At 36.2% G+C, this 15,279-nt stretch overlaps 1 protein-coding gene across 1 annotated transcript in view; it reads left to right on the plus strand.

Annotated features, from left to right (window-relative positions):
• LOC118906362 (WD repeat containing planar cell polarity effector) overlaps window positions 1–15,279 on the plus strand; it is a 409,302-nt gene that overhangs the window by 112,306 nt on the left and 281,717 nt on the right. The window contains exons 5-7 of the mRNA XM_036873828.1: window positions 663–707; window positions 2,243–2,313; window positions 2,567–2,626. Of these exons, the coding sequence (XP_036729723.1) occupies window positions 663–707; window positions 2,243–2,313; window positions 2,567–2,626 (176 nt within the window). The remainder of the gene's footprint in view (window positions 1–662; window positions 708–2,242; window positions 2,314–2,566; window positions 2,627–15,279) is intronic.

The raw sequence follows: 15,279 nt of genomic DNA on the forward strand, positions 1-15,279 counted from the left end.
ATGCTATAGCAGAACCTGAAAATTTTCATTTTACTGCTGATTAGACTGATAACTGGACAGTCTATTCTCGTTTATTTATCAGTGTCCCAGTAGAGGGCATTGTTAATGCATGGGTCCCACTAATGCTGGCCTCCCGGATCCTCACCTGATATCTGAAATAGGCATTTCTGAGTGAGTGATCAATTTTCTTTATCTGATTAATCCTGTTAATCCCAGAAGTTTCATGATGGGCCAAAAGGTCTTTCTAGCTAGAGTTACTTCCTGTTTTGGTCTCTGTTGAAGTGGGGCTTGTGTGGGCATCCTGTGTGCTTAGCTTGGTGGCTAATAGGCTGACTTCATGGTTCTGATGACAGACTGAAGCAGCTTCTGTTCTGGGCTCAGTTGCAGTTCTGTTCCCTATCTGATGAGATTGCAAACTCAGGATATTGGCCCACCTGTTGTGCTTTGTAAGCCTTTTCACTACAAATTTAGGAAATCTTCTATGAAATGAAAACATCCAAATTATGGCATTTTTCAACTGCCTTTTTTAAAGTTTAGCGTAATTTATTAATCTCAATAGCGTGTATAAATACATTATTTATGCACATATAAAAATATAAAGTATCATAATAAAATAATTTCCACTTTTTTTTTTTCCCATCTCTCCTCTGCCACAATATCAGCAACAGAGCATGGTAACTTAGAAGAAAAGCAGAAGCTGGCAGAATGTAAGTTTACTTTATATTCTTTTGGAATTATTATAAAACTGGAATTTTAATATCCCTGAAAATTCAGTCTTAAAACATATTTTAAGCTTTCTGCACAAATAGAAAATGTTATTCCTTACAAATTTCTTATAAATTCCCATTGTTTAGGTACATAAACATGTGAATAAGAATTATATTGTTAGGAATATTTCACTTAGACCATTGAAATCTCTGTCCATTGTTTGGTGAGATATATGCTTCTGTAAACACAAATTTTCTTAATGAACCATATTTATATTATTTAATATATTTAAAATAAGTGTACCATGCTTAAATTCTGATAACATTTTACTATCCATATTATGCCTAAATTATTAATATGTTTTACCCATTGTAAGAAAATAAGATTTGTAATTATCAGTATTAGCATTTTATTCTCTTTAGTCTTTCCTGTTTTCAAATATATAAACGTGTTATATATGTAATATGGCTACAGTATAATGTGGTTGAAATATGACTGTTTTATTTGGAATATAGGTGGAGCTGAATATCCTACTTGTTCTCATTTTAAATGATCAAGCTAACATTTAATTTTTAAAAATACTGTATTAGTACCTGCAACAGAGATTTAAAACTTTTTACATATGCTCTGCACATCATAAATTATGTTTATAGAATGTCATTAATTTGCTTTAATAAGATATATAACAATTCTATAAAAATGTAAATGCCTATATATACTGTATATTATATGTACATACACACAAAACACATGTACACACGCATTTAGAATTATTATTTAGGAGAATTCAGAGATGAATTCGTTTTTGTGATGAAATAGATATCATTATAATGAATTTAACATTGTTAATTCTTTTAAACAGAACTATTTTTAGTTTGTCTTAGGCTAACATTGAGACTCTACTAAATAATTTTATCTTTTAATTTAAAACAAAACAAAGGCTTATCATTATTGAATTGTGGTATAGATTTTAAAGAGAATTATTTTAAATAGAAAAGAGCACTGTTAGTGTCTAATCTGTTAAAACTTGGATTTCCCTCAAATTTGTCCTTAGTTTAAATGTGTGATGCTTAATTTTAAATTCATCTTCTCTGTGTTATTTTTTAAATTTTATTTCTTTACTCACTATATTCATTTACTCATAGGAATTTTCAGATCTGATAAGGCTACTTGCATAGTTTGGAATTTCTTTTGGATTGAATCTTTAATTATTTATATGAAAATGTTACTTCTGTGGTAAAGAGTGGGTCATTTACTGTTAAGTGCTAGATTCACAGGCCTAGGAAACTTTCCCAGGGATTCTCTGAGCCTTGTTAGTTGTCATCATAAAATTTTGATCAGGGAGATTGTTTTGTGGTAAAAATCCTGTTTTTATGACAGAGCCTTTCAAAAACTGTCATTTGATGATGGAAATGAAGCCTACTTCCTTTCAGTTAAGGAGGTGTTTTATTTTAATCTCCTAAGGCACATTGCTAAGCAGAGTTTCCTTTTTAAACCATGTTTAACTAACTGTAGTACACGTTTTGTTTGCCAGCACGAGATTTTCCATGGACGCTCAAAAACAGACGCCCAGAAAAACTTCGAGACTCACTCAAGGAGTTGGAGGTATCTTTCCAGAAGTTTCAAAAATGGCAACAAACAAATCTGTTTTAAAACATCTTTCAACAGCTTTAATTTTCATAAAGGATCAACTCTCCTGGTGATGATAGCTTTGCTTTTGTCCAGTGAGGAGTTCCAAAACAGTTGCATCTTTGTGAGGCATGCTGATCTTTTTTTTTGCTTGCAAATCAGAAGCACTTTAACTGGTAAAGACAATGTGTATAGCCAACTGCACTCTCTCTTTTTCTGTTTCCTTCAGGAGCTGATGCAAAATAGTCAGTGTGTGCTGAGCAAATGGAAGAACAAATATGTCTGTCAGGTAAAAAGGTTTGACATGCTTTCGCAGTGTTTAACCATTGGAGCTGAAAACTATGCAGTAATTGGTATTCTTGTGTTATGATAGGTAATGGACAAAAACTTTTTAGGAACAGGTATTTCATAGTTTGAATTCTAGTCATTCTAGAACTAACATTAGACAGATTGACTCAGGCTACCTCAGTAATCAGTATAGTTGTACTGACACTATAAGCACTAGTAACAGTCTTTTCAGATGGTATTTTTTGTTTGTCATAGATTAATCATATTTTTGAATGAAGGTAAAACCATAGGACAAAAGGTATTTTGACCACTCCTGTAAGCACTTGTGAACACCATGCTTATGGAAATCAACAAGCAGTCTAGAGTTAGACCTAACAAAACAAGACATTTGCTCTTACTTTTTGAATCCTCTAAGCTTTACTGTTTAATATGGTAGCTGGTAGTCACCTGTGGCTATTTAAATATAAATTTAAACTAATTAAAATTAAAAATTCAGTTCCTCAGTTGCACTACCCACATTTTAAGTGTTCAGTAGCGACATGTTATCATATGGACAATATATATACAGAGCATTTCCATCACAGAAAGTTCTTCTGGACAGCACTATTAGAGCCTGGACAAGGTGAGCTACATGTTGAATGGGTCTAGATTCAGGACATAATAATCACTTGTCCGTTGATCATAAAATAATGGACAAATATCTCAGCTGTGTCAATAGGCTTAAAAAATGCTATTTGCCTAGAAAAATTTTACTTGCTTATGATGAAAAGAATCATTAGTCATATTCTACTCCTACATGTAGTTGAAGTTACGTCAGTACTACTAATAATTATAACTGTTTTATGGAATTAAATATCCTGTATCAATTTAAATTCTTACTTGTTTACAATGTGATTCAAGATTTTCAGGTCTAACTACTCTTGTTTGAAGTTTAGACCCATGGCTCTATCCATAAATCTACAACATTGAATTTGTAGTAATTATAAACTTGTCTTAATCTACTATTTGAATATAGATCTCATTTTAGTGGACTCTAGTTTGTCCTCATTTTTTGTTTAAACTAGTCTACCTTTATTCATGAAAGTGACTTTAGTTACCTCCTCAACTGTCATAATTATTACTTTCCAGAGACTGTTTACAAGGTTGAATTAATATTTTTAGAACCATAATACTTTTTTTTTAACATTTTTATTGGAGTATAATTGCTTTACAGTGGTGTGTTAGTTTCTGCTTTATAACAAAGTGCATCAGTTATACATATACATATAGCCCCATATCTCCTCCCCCTTTCATCTCCCTCCCACCCTCCCTATCCCACCCTTCTAGCTGGTCACAAAGCACCGAGCTGATCTCCCTGTGCTATGCTACTGCTTCCCACTAGCTATCTATTTTATATTTGGTAGTGTATATATGTCCATATATACACTACCACTCTCTCACTTTGTCCCAGCTTACCCTTCCCCCTCCCCATGTCCTCAAGTCCATTCTCTAGTAGGTCTGCGTCTTTATTCCCGTCTTGCCCCTAGGTTCTTCATGACCATGTTTTTTTGTTTTTTTTTTTTGGATTCCATATATATGTGTTAGCATACTGCATTTGTTTTTCTCTTTCTGACTTACTTCAGTCTGTATGACAGACTCTAGGTCCATCCACCTCACTACAAATAACTCAATTTCGGTTCTTTTTTAGAACCATAATACTTCTTGAATTAGACTTAGGATACTATTGAAAAGGATGGAATTATTTAAAAATTCATAATTTGTTTTCATAAAAATTTTAATCAGACTTTAAAACTTGAATACAAAATATACTCCAGAAAGTTTTAAACTTAGTACAACTCAAATTGTACTTCTCAATGCCATTACTCACTTTAAAAGCTGGTTCAAAATTATTTGACTGCAGGGGAAGCCTACCACCTATAGTAAGAGGTGTGTCTCATGGCCTCACCCTTACTGTTGCAACAGTTGGAACATGTCAGGCATCTGAAAATATGCAGTGGAGCATCTCAGTAGGCAATCCTTTTTAAATAGACTTTATTGCATTTTAATTTAATAAGCAGGTTTGTGTGCATGTGTGTATGGGAGAGTATGAAGAGGGATATGCCTCACTATTGAATTAGTTCAACTCAGAAAAGGAATTTGCGTGATAGAATATATACAAAATTACTTCCGTAATTTATAGCAACCTGATAATACTGATTTCATAGGCTGTTGTACCAATGAGTCTGCTTTTAACATTTCCAATGGAACTTATCATTATGTTCTGTCATATTTTGTGCTTTATTTCTATGATTGATAAGATATTCCTTAAATAGACCTTTTACTACCAGCACATTCTTGATGTGATATATTTCAACAAGATAACTTGACCTTCACCGTGTCCACAGGTCCATCCACTACCACAGTTTCTAGACAGGACTATTAGCTAGGTCTTCTAAAAATATGAATAAGTGTGTTATTCTTAAAGATCTCTAATATGACAGAAAATTAAAAATTTGGTGCTCAAGCTAAATTTTCAGAAGGATCCCCTAAATCTTTTGTTAGCTGCAAAATCAGTAAATCATCTCTACAGGCTCCCCTAGGGTCCCCCTTTTGTACATCATCCAGTGTGGTAACTCTAAAGATAACATGTGCTTACATTTCTATTAGTAATTTTCCCCATATATTTAACCCTAAAATGGCAGCAGTTGATCACAACATAATGTGCTCTAATTCTTAGAAAAGAAGTGAAAAAAGTTCCTCAGTATCTTGGTGCTAACATAGTTGGACTCTTCAGTTTTTGACTGTGCCACTCCTTAACTAATGTAAATCTTTTATCCCCACCTCAAAAAGGGGCAACTTTAGGCTATATGGAATTTATCTTGGTTGTCTTCTTTTTAAGGGATCCTTATTTCTTCAAAAGGTTCAATTGTTCAGGAATTAGCGATGCAACTACAACAACATAAAGAATTTCAGAGGATGCAATCTGAGCCTGGATTTTTCCCTCTGTTGAATAACAAGGGTTTTTTTTTGATAGGTTATCATCAGTATCAAAGCTTAGTTCATGTTGTTGACTCAGTGATTCAATGACCTATAAATTGTACCATTTAAAAAATAATTCCTTCCATTTGTGAATTCAGAACAGTTTATAAATCAAGACTTAACTATACATATGTTCTATATGAAAATTTTCTTTTGAAGTTAGTTTTTCAGACTGTACCTGTTACTAGTTTGAAATGAATTAAAAGTGTATCACATATATTTCTCACTGTTTTTTTGATCTCCTAATATTATTTTATTATGAGAAAGTGTTTAATAATTTTTTGCTTTGAATTTCTTAAACCATTTTCCGAACTGTTCTTAGGGAATAATAGTTTCGGCATTAAGATACTATTAAATTGTACACTGCTGTGGTGGAATATTTTAATTCCTTAAATTGTGCTTCAAGTCACATTCACATTTGCAGATTACTGCATAATTAGTTAAAAGTAGTATTATCATTAAGATAGATGTAACTTCATATATATTGATTTTAGATTAAATTATTTGAATCATATATGTACATTTGAGCATAAAAGTATGATATAGTCATCTTTACCCTGATTTCTTTCTATACTTATTTGACATTTCCAGATACAATTTTAAAATGCCAAGAAAAGATAGTTTTCTTTTTAAATTCTTGTAATGAATTACTTGACAGGCTATGTAAAAGTAGAGATTATTTTCTAAGCATATCACAGATAAACTGTGACCTTAAGGAACTTATTTTATTATAACTTCCTCAATTGTAGAATGAATAGCATCGTTACCTGATCTTTCATCAAACTGTGTGAAAATCAGTTTTGATTTCCTCATAAGATAATAATTGACAAACCATGGTTTTAAGTTACAACTATTAGTAATAGCATATTATTTATACAAAACCCACCACACAGTATTTACTGACTGCCACCATTGCAGGAGGCACTAAAGATGTGTAAAGTGTGGGCTGAGTTGCCAGCATAACCTAGTCAAGGAAAACAGACACGTAAAATCACTAGGACACTAGTGAGTGCTAAGTTGTATGACACCAAGTTAAAAAGATAATAAGAATTTAGAGAAAGCACAGAGATTAGCCTGGCAGTGGGATGTAGGCTAAAACATGAAAACCAGAGGTGGTTTCTACAAACAACAAATGAAATGGGATAATTATTTTCTGGAAACACCAAACTAGGGGGTTTCTGGACTTGAAGATTCTAAGCACAGAGTAGAAGTAAGGTGGCTAGACTGAAAATAAGGGGATTAAGTAAGAGTCTGTATCTGGAATGGTGAGATCTTCCCCAACTCCTTACCCCCTCCAGCACCGAGGCTTATATCTCAATGTAACTTATTTAGAAGACCCTTCTCTGACAAAATAGATTATTACTCCCAGAGCAAAGCCTATAGATACTGATATTTGGTAGTTCCCTTTGAAAATGTAGATGTGCCAACAAATGTCCTTACAGTGAAGCCCAAGTTAACAAGCCTCCTGATACACACCAAGCTTCCAATCAATTTTTTGGAGACTCACTTTTAAATATAACCAGGGATGGGAATGTAAATTTGTACAACCACTATGGAGAGCAGTATGGAGGTTCCTTAGAAAACTAAAAATAGAACTACCATATGACCCAGCACTCCCACTACTGGGCATATACCCTGAGAAAACCATAATTCAAAAAGAGACATGTACCACAGTGTTCATTGCAGCACTGTTTACAATAGCCAGGACATGGAAGCAACCTAAATGTCCATTGACAGATGAATGGATAAAGAAGATGTGGCACATGTATACAATGGAATATTACTCAGCCATAAAAAGAAACGAAACTGAGTTATTTGTAATGAGGTGGATGGACCTAGAGTCTGTCATACAGAGTGAAGTAAGTCAGAAAGAGAAAAACAAATACCATATGCTAACACATATATGTGGAATCTAAAAAAAAAATGGTACTCATGAACCTAGTGGCCAGGCAGGAATAAAGACATAGACATAGAGAATGGACTTGAGGACACTGTGGGGGAGAGGGGGAAGCTGGGGCGAAGTGAGAGTAGCATCGACGTATATACACTACCAAATGTAAAATAGATAGCTAGTGGGAAGCAGCTGCGTAGCACAGGGAGATCAGCTCGATGCTTTGCGACGACCTAGAGGGGTGGGATAGGGAGGGTGGGAGGAGGCTCAAGAGGGAGAGGATATGGGGATATATGTATGCATATGGCTGATTCACTTTGTTGTACAACAGAAACTAACACAGTATTGTGAAGCAATTATACTCCAATAAAGATCTATTTAAAAAATAAATAAATATAACCAGGGAGCCAGAGATCCACACTAGTTTCAAGGAAATCTCCATCTGTAAATCTAAGATCTATGAGTCTGAGGCTAAAACAAACAGAAAAGAAAAAGAATCAGGGACAGTACAATAAACAGAACTAAATTCAGGGAATTAAAATTAATCCCCACAGAGAAATAAGAGAAGTTCTTGCATCTTTGAAACAAGAATAGGATGCTATTTTTGAAAAAGGAATACTCAGGAAAAAGGAAAGGAGCTCTTGAGAATTAAAAATATGACAGCATAGGGCTTCCCTGGTGGCACAGTGGTTAAGAATCCACCTGCCAATGCAGGGGACACGGGTTTGAGCCCTAGTCCAGGAAGATCTCACATGCCGCGGAGCAACTAAGCCCATGCGCCACAACTACTGAGCCTGTGCTCTAGAGCCCATGAGCCACAACTACTGAGCCCATGTGCCACAACTACTGAAGCCCGCATGCCTAGAGCCTGTGCTCCATAACAAGAGAAGCCACTGCAGTGGGAAGCCTGTGCACCGCAACGAAGAGTAGCCCCTGCTTGCCGCAACTAGAGAAGGCCCACGCACAGCAACAAAGACCCAACGCAGCCAAAAATAAAAATAAAAATAAAAATAAATTTTAAAAATATGACAGCATAGATAGAAGAATTAATAGAAGAATTGAACGATAAAGTTAAAATATCCCTATAATGCAGAACAGAGTATACTAAAGGACATAGTGAACAATAGGCAATAGAAGATAAGAAGATTAGAGCATCAGGCCAGAAGGTCCAATATCTTACTAATGATAGAAAACAGGAGGGAAGAAACAAACAAACAAAATATAATAGAAGAAAATTTCCCAGAACTGGAGGATGTTTGTTTCCAGTTTGAAAGGACCCAGTGGTTGAAAAAAGACTAATACCACGACATACTTTGTGAATTTTAGAAAACCAAAGATAAAGAGAAGATCCAGAAAGCTTTTGCAGTAAAAAAAGAAAAACAAGATACATAGAAAGGAATGGGAATCAGACTTCTCAACAGCAATACAAGGAGTTAGAAGACTGTGGAATCATGCCTTCAAAATTCTGAAGGGAAGAGCTTTTAGCCTAGAATTCTGTGTCTAGAATTCTAAATTGCCATTCAAGCAAGGACATTTTCAGGCTAGTTAGCTCTCGAAAAATCTTACCTACCTGCCATGGACGTTTTCTCAGGAAGTTAATGGAAGATGTGCTGCCCTAAAGCAGTAGAGTGAACCAAGAAGCAAGATTTCTTAGGATCCAGGAAACAGAGGATCTTACACAGGAAAGAAATGAAGAGAAATCTTAGGATGACTGTGCCTTAGGCCTAGGTAGCAGGTGGTCCAAATTGGGGCAGGGGACAGAAGGTTCTCCTAGGGATATTGGAGGGAGGGAAGAAAAGGAACTGATAGATCTGATATCTAATCTGATCTAGGAGAATTAATAATAATAATATTGAATAAGAGATAATAAAAGATATAGGATAATTAAATTTTACTGAAAAAAAAATCAGTAAGTAATGACTAAATCAAGAAATGACATATATGGGGCTTCCCTGGTGGCGCAGTCGTTGAGAGTCTGCCTGCCCATGCAGGGGACATGGGTTCGAGCCCTGGTCTGGGAAGATCCCACATGCCGCGGAGCAACTAGGCCCATGAGCCACACCTACTGAGCCTGCACGTCTGGAGCCTGTGCTCCCAACAAGAGAGGCCGAGATAGAGGCCCGCGCACCACGATGAAGAGTGGCCCCCGCTCACCGCAACTAGAGAAAGCCCTCGCACAGAAGCGAAGACCCAACACAGCCAAAAATAAATAAATAAATAAATAAATAAATAAATTTTAAAAAAAGAAGAAATAACATATATGGAAGACATTGCTAGTTGCTTGTCCAGTATCCATTTTTCTTTATGAACAGACCCTATTGTTCAGAGTGGCAAAATGAGGCAGTTCTGGCCAAAGTAATCAGAGGTTCCTGGTAGGACTTACAAGGAAGCTTACTTTTTTTAAGTCATATTTTTGTACAACATTTAAAAATCAGAATTAATGCCCCTCAAAAGACCTATAATGAGCAAAATATCAGAATTTTAAATAAATATTGCACTGTTTTACTGACTCTTCCTTTTGCCTCGGGCTTCCAGTGGCTCCACAAAGCACTGCCATTCACTGCCTGCTATGAGGGCAGAGTAGGTTGTTCAAACTAGTGGTATTATTTTCCATAGACCACTGCCCCTATCCAAAAATATGTCTTCCCCAGGCTGAGGCATTTGAAATTCCTCTATTGCTCATTTTTCTGTATGAGAAATTCTCATGTGTGCTATGGAGCATGCCCAGAGATTAGTGTTCATTTAAGAAGTTTACAGTAAAATTTCCACCCACTGACCCAGTAACAGCTTACACAAAAAAGCAAAATATTGTAGGAATATTGCATACTTTAAATGTATTTTTACATATAAAATATATGTACTTATTTTATAAATATATAATGTCACACCAGACTCAACTGGGATGTGGCTTTTCAGCTTCTGCTCTTCCAGTCTGGATCTGAAATATTCCTGAAGGGACAGGGCCCTGCTTTTGACCATTCTTTCACTCAAGGGACATATATATTTAGTGCCTACTATATGCCAAATAGAATTCTCATTGCTAGGGATGCCAGTGAATAAAACAGACAAAAATGACCATTATCCCTGTTCCCATGTAGCTTAAGTTCTATTAGGGCAGACAATCAAGAAGGGATTGATAAGTAAAATTTAGAGTATGTAAGAAAGTAATAAAAACTGTTAAGAGAAAAATAAAGCAAGAAAAATAGGAAGTATATGTGGGGGATGGTAGGGCAGGATGGGCCTGATATCCGGTGACCAGGAAAGACCTCGTGTGATTAAGACATAAAGGAGCAAGCCATGGAAGGTATCTGGAGAAGAGGGTTCCAGGCAGAGGGAAAGGCAGGTACAGAGGCCCTGAGATGGAAGTATACGTGGCATGTTTGAAAAATGGCAAAAAGTTGATCTGATTGGAGTGGAATGAGCAAGGAGAAGAGTAGTAGGAATTGAGATCAGAGAGAAGCTGAGGCACTAGTTATATAAGGGCCTTCCAGGCCTTTGAAAGGACTTGACTTTTACTCTAAGTGAGATGGGAAACCCTTGGGGGCTTTTGAGCAGAGGAGGAGCTTGATCTGATTTACTTTTTAATTGGATAACTCTGGCAATTGTTGTGATGGGAACACATTGAAGGAAGCGAAGATCAAATCAGGGCAATCAGAAGGCTGTTACCACAGTCCAGGTGAACAGCCATAATGGTGGTTTTGACCGCATGGAGCGGTTAAGTGGTGAGAAGTGGCCGGATTCTGCTGATTGATCAGATACGGAATATAGGAGAAATTTCTGAGCAACTGGAAGAATGGCCATTTACTGAGATGGCAAAGACTGAGAAGAGACATTTTTGAGGGAAATATCAGGAGCTCAGTTTTTGACGTCAGTGTTTGAAATGCCTGTTAGATACTCAAGTAGAGAAGTCAGTAGACAATTGGTTATAGGAACGTGTAGTTTAGAGAAGGGCCTGGGCTGGAGAGAGAAATTTGGGAGGCAGCAACAGAGATGGTATTAAAGCCAAGAAATCAGTGAAGATCACCAAGGGAGTGAGTGTAGATAGAGAACTAGAGGAGGCAGAAGGGCAGAGCTCTGGGGTGCTCCAGCGTTGGGGATTGGAGAGAGAGAAAGGGAGAGATGGAGAAAGGAGACGAATAAGGAGTAGCCAGAGAGGTAGAGCACACTGAAGGGAATGTGGTGCCCTGGAAACTAGGTTTCAGGAAGAAAGTTGAGTGTTGCTGGTATGTAGCATACCAGTAACAAGTTGCCTGAGATTGACTATCGGATGGAGTAGCACGGAGGTCATTGGTGACCTAGATTATAGCAGGGTCAATAGATGGTATGGGCAGAAGCCTGACTGGAATGTATTTAAGGGAAAATGGGAGGAAAGAAATTAGGGCTTTAAAACATCAGAAAGGGATTACGTTATAAAGGAAAATGGAGAAATAAGTCAGGAGCTTGAGAGAGAGGTGGGGTTAAAAGAGGTTTTTGTTTCTTTTTTTAGATGCAAGAAATAACATCTATTCCTGTTGGTAAGCTAATGGGAGTAGTACAGTCGATGCAGAAAAGGGAAGAATTAGTTGCTGGAGGAATGTTAACCAAAAACCACTTAATAAAGGGAAAGGGGATGGAAAGTAGGTTCCTGGTACCTGTTGATGTCATGGAGCTGTCTTTTCAGCCACGGACTGCTTAAGGCCATATTTCTTGTTCTGTGAGGAAGAAGAAACTTCCATTCGGTTAAGTAATGACTTTTTTTTTAAGGTTTCTATTACGTGCACCTGAATGCAGTTCTAAGTGACACAACGTATTTAGAAACATGATGGTAGAACCAGGAGAAATTACCAAGAGTTGAAATGGTTGTATTTGAGAGTGGGATGAGAGGCTGTGGTGGGATAAGACAGTAAACAGCTGCTTTAATTTTAAGTATTCTTTGACATTTTAACAATTTATATGTGTATTTCTTTAATTGAAATACTTTTTAAACATGCCCAGAGTGCTTCTGAGAAGCAGATGTCAAGATAGTACTAGAACAGCAAGTGATTTATGGGGAGATGTGAAAGATAAAGGGGAAGGAAGCAGGTAGAAGAGCCTTTTGACTGTGATGCTGGTCTGAGCCCTGAGCGATGAGGAGAAAGGACTGGGTATAAGGAGCCTCAGGCTGCAGCATGGTGCTCAGAAAATTTCAGCCACAGGAGAGTCCCTGAGTCACAGCTGCTTATTAGAGGAGTCCCCTGTTGGACTAGTACCACACCATGCTCAGCCATTGGCTAATAGCCACCTAGGGAATATTTGGTCTTGGTCAGTCAACTGTGTTCCCAGCATTCGTTCCTCCTGAAGGAGCTCTGAGTGATGCATGCCCATGGCCGTCACACCCACAAAGGTTTATATTAAGAATAAGAATGCGTATCTGTATGTTTGCATACACACAGTACTATACCTGAGTAATCTTAATGTTCAGCTAGCCAGTTTAATATCATGCCCTAATAATTACTCTTTTAGGGAAAAAAATCATTCCTTTCCAGGAAAAATAGAAAGAAAATTTACATTGTATCTTGACTAATTCAATCCAAAGTTTGATGATCTATGATAATTCATCAATACGTTAGCTATTTACTCTTAAATATACAGGAATATATGGACCCAGTTTTAGAACACGGTTATGACACAAAGAAAATTTTTATCTTCTTCATAATAATGTATCTTTGTGTCATCAATCAGCATTTCCTTCCTGTTCTTTTCATAAATGGTCCTTTCTTTTCTTTTATTAATTGTTTTCATTTAAAAACATTTCTTTGAAGAAACTCATAATTCCCTGCCTCTGCCCTTGGCATTTGGGTCTAATAATGTTTTGGAAGCTTCAAGGTATTTTGCCACAAAGGAAGCCAGTTCAGGACTATGAATTTCCTCTGTATATCCAGTTATAGTTAATAGTAAATATGTTTAAAGCTAAATGAGTTCAAAATCTGAGTAATCTAATGACTCTCATTGATTTTCATGTGTATTTTACAAAATGGAAACAAACACATGCCAGACGTGTATGTACTTTATAAAGGGAGAGTAAAGTTTTACATCGATAGCTAGCTAATGAGAAGACTTTTAGTGCATTATATTTGAGTCCTTGTACTTAATTTTTATATAAAAACTTAAAATATGACCTACTTCAAATTTAGAACTTTGTATTAGATGCACAGTTCGGAATGTGCCAATTAGAAATGTACATATAAACTCAGTATATATGGTTGGGTGTGAGAACCCAGCAACTTTACATTCATGATATTTGAGAATATTATGTTATAGATATGCCAAAATAGCTGATAGAGAAAACACATCAAGTGCTTTTGCCAAATTGTGATTTATACCCCTTATTTTTAAAAATAAAGTTAAAAAATAAAACTATTAGGTTAGCATTTATACTACTTAAGTGACTATGAAATTAAAGGCAGCTGCAACTATGCTTCTTATAAAATAGTGTTGAATATAAAATATTCACAGTGGCTTTCCACAGTGAAGTACCTATCATTTGGTAGTCCCCTTGATCTAAGTAGAATCCTAGGTTGAATTGTGAGATCTCAGTTGCCACTGTGTGCCAAACATATAAATCTCTATCTGTATCCATCCTTCTGCCATAATAGAGGAACAATCTCTACTCCTGTTTAAAGCCAAGCATTCCACCTAGACCCACAGTTCTCAAACTGTGCACTGATGCACCCTGGGAATTGCAGTGAATTCACAGGAGTCCTGCAGGATATTTTAAAATTTCGAGAAAAACACAAGACTGCTGCTGGATTCTACACAAACAAGTAGCTCCAGGTTGAGCAGATTTTCAACATTAGAACACACTAAATTCCTTTTGAGGAGGTCATATCTATATGAAGCTGGTTTTTTAGAGCTTGCTGTGATAAAAAGCAAGTACCACACAAGAATTAACATAGAACACAATGAGAGTTAGGGTTTCCAGTCTGATTCCAAGGTTTGAGAAGTTGTGTAGTGCCCAACTTCTAATAGTGCACACATCCCATTAGTAAGTAATGTGGTTATTTAGGAATTAAATAAAAATATTTTTCTTTCAATCTCTGTGTGTTATGTTTTCAAATGGCTACCAAGTTGTTGGGATATAAATACTTAAATTGTTTGAATTCTGTTATTTCTTTTGGACTAGGAACCATAAAAATTTCTGAGACACAAAGGGTACCATGAACTGAGAAAGTTTGGGAGCCTCTGGCATAGAGTTGGATCCCATTCCCTCTGGCCTTCTCAGAACCCCACATGATTGTCCCTTCTCTTACTGGTGGAAAGTGCAAACTGCTCCATTCTTCTTGGTATGAAATCTTGGCTTATTAGCCGTGTGACTTTGGGGAAGTTACTTCACCTGCTTGTGCCAGAGTTCACTTAACTATAAAATGAATATAAAAATACCTAACTCATAGGTTTATTATAAGAATTAAGTAAGTTAATATATTTAAAATGCTTAGAAACAGTTTTTGCCACAGATACCTGCTTTTTAAAAATAATCCTTTCTGTCAACTGGACCTTTCCAGTTACCTTAAAAAAATTTTTTTAATGTTTGTTTATTTATTTGGCTGTGTTGGGTCTTAGTTGCGGCACGTGGGATCTAGTTCCCTGACTAGGGATCAAACCTGGGCCCCTTACATTGGGAGCACAGTCTTAACCGCCAGACCACCAGGGAAGTCCCAAACTTGAAATTTTTTAATTAAACAAAATTTTTATTGTAAAAAACACATAAAATTTACCATCTTAACACA

The sequence above is a fragment of the Balaenoptera musculus genome, chromosome 13, assembly GCF_009873245.2.
Source record: "Balaenoptera musculus isolate JJ_BM4_2016_0621 chromosome 13, mBalMus1.pri.v3, whole genome shotgun sequence".
NCBI lineage: Eukaryota > Metazoa > Chordata > Mammalia > Artiodactyla > Balaenopteridae > Balaenoptera > Balaenoptera musculus.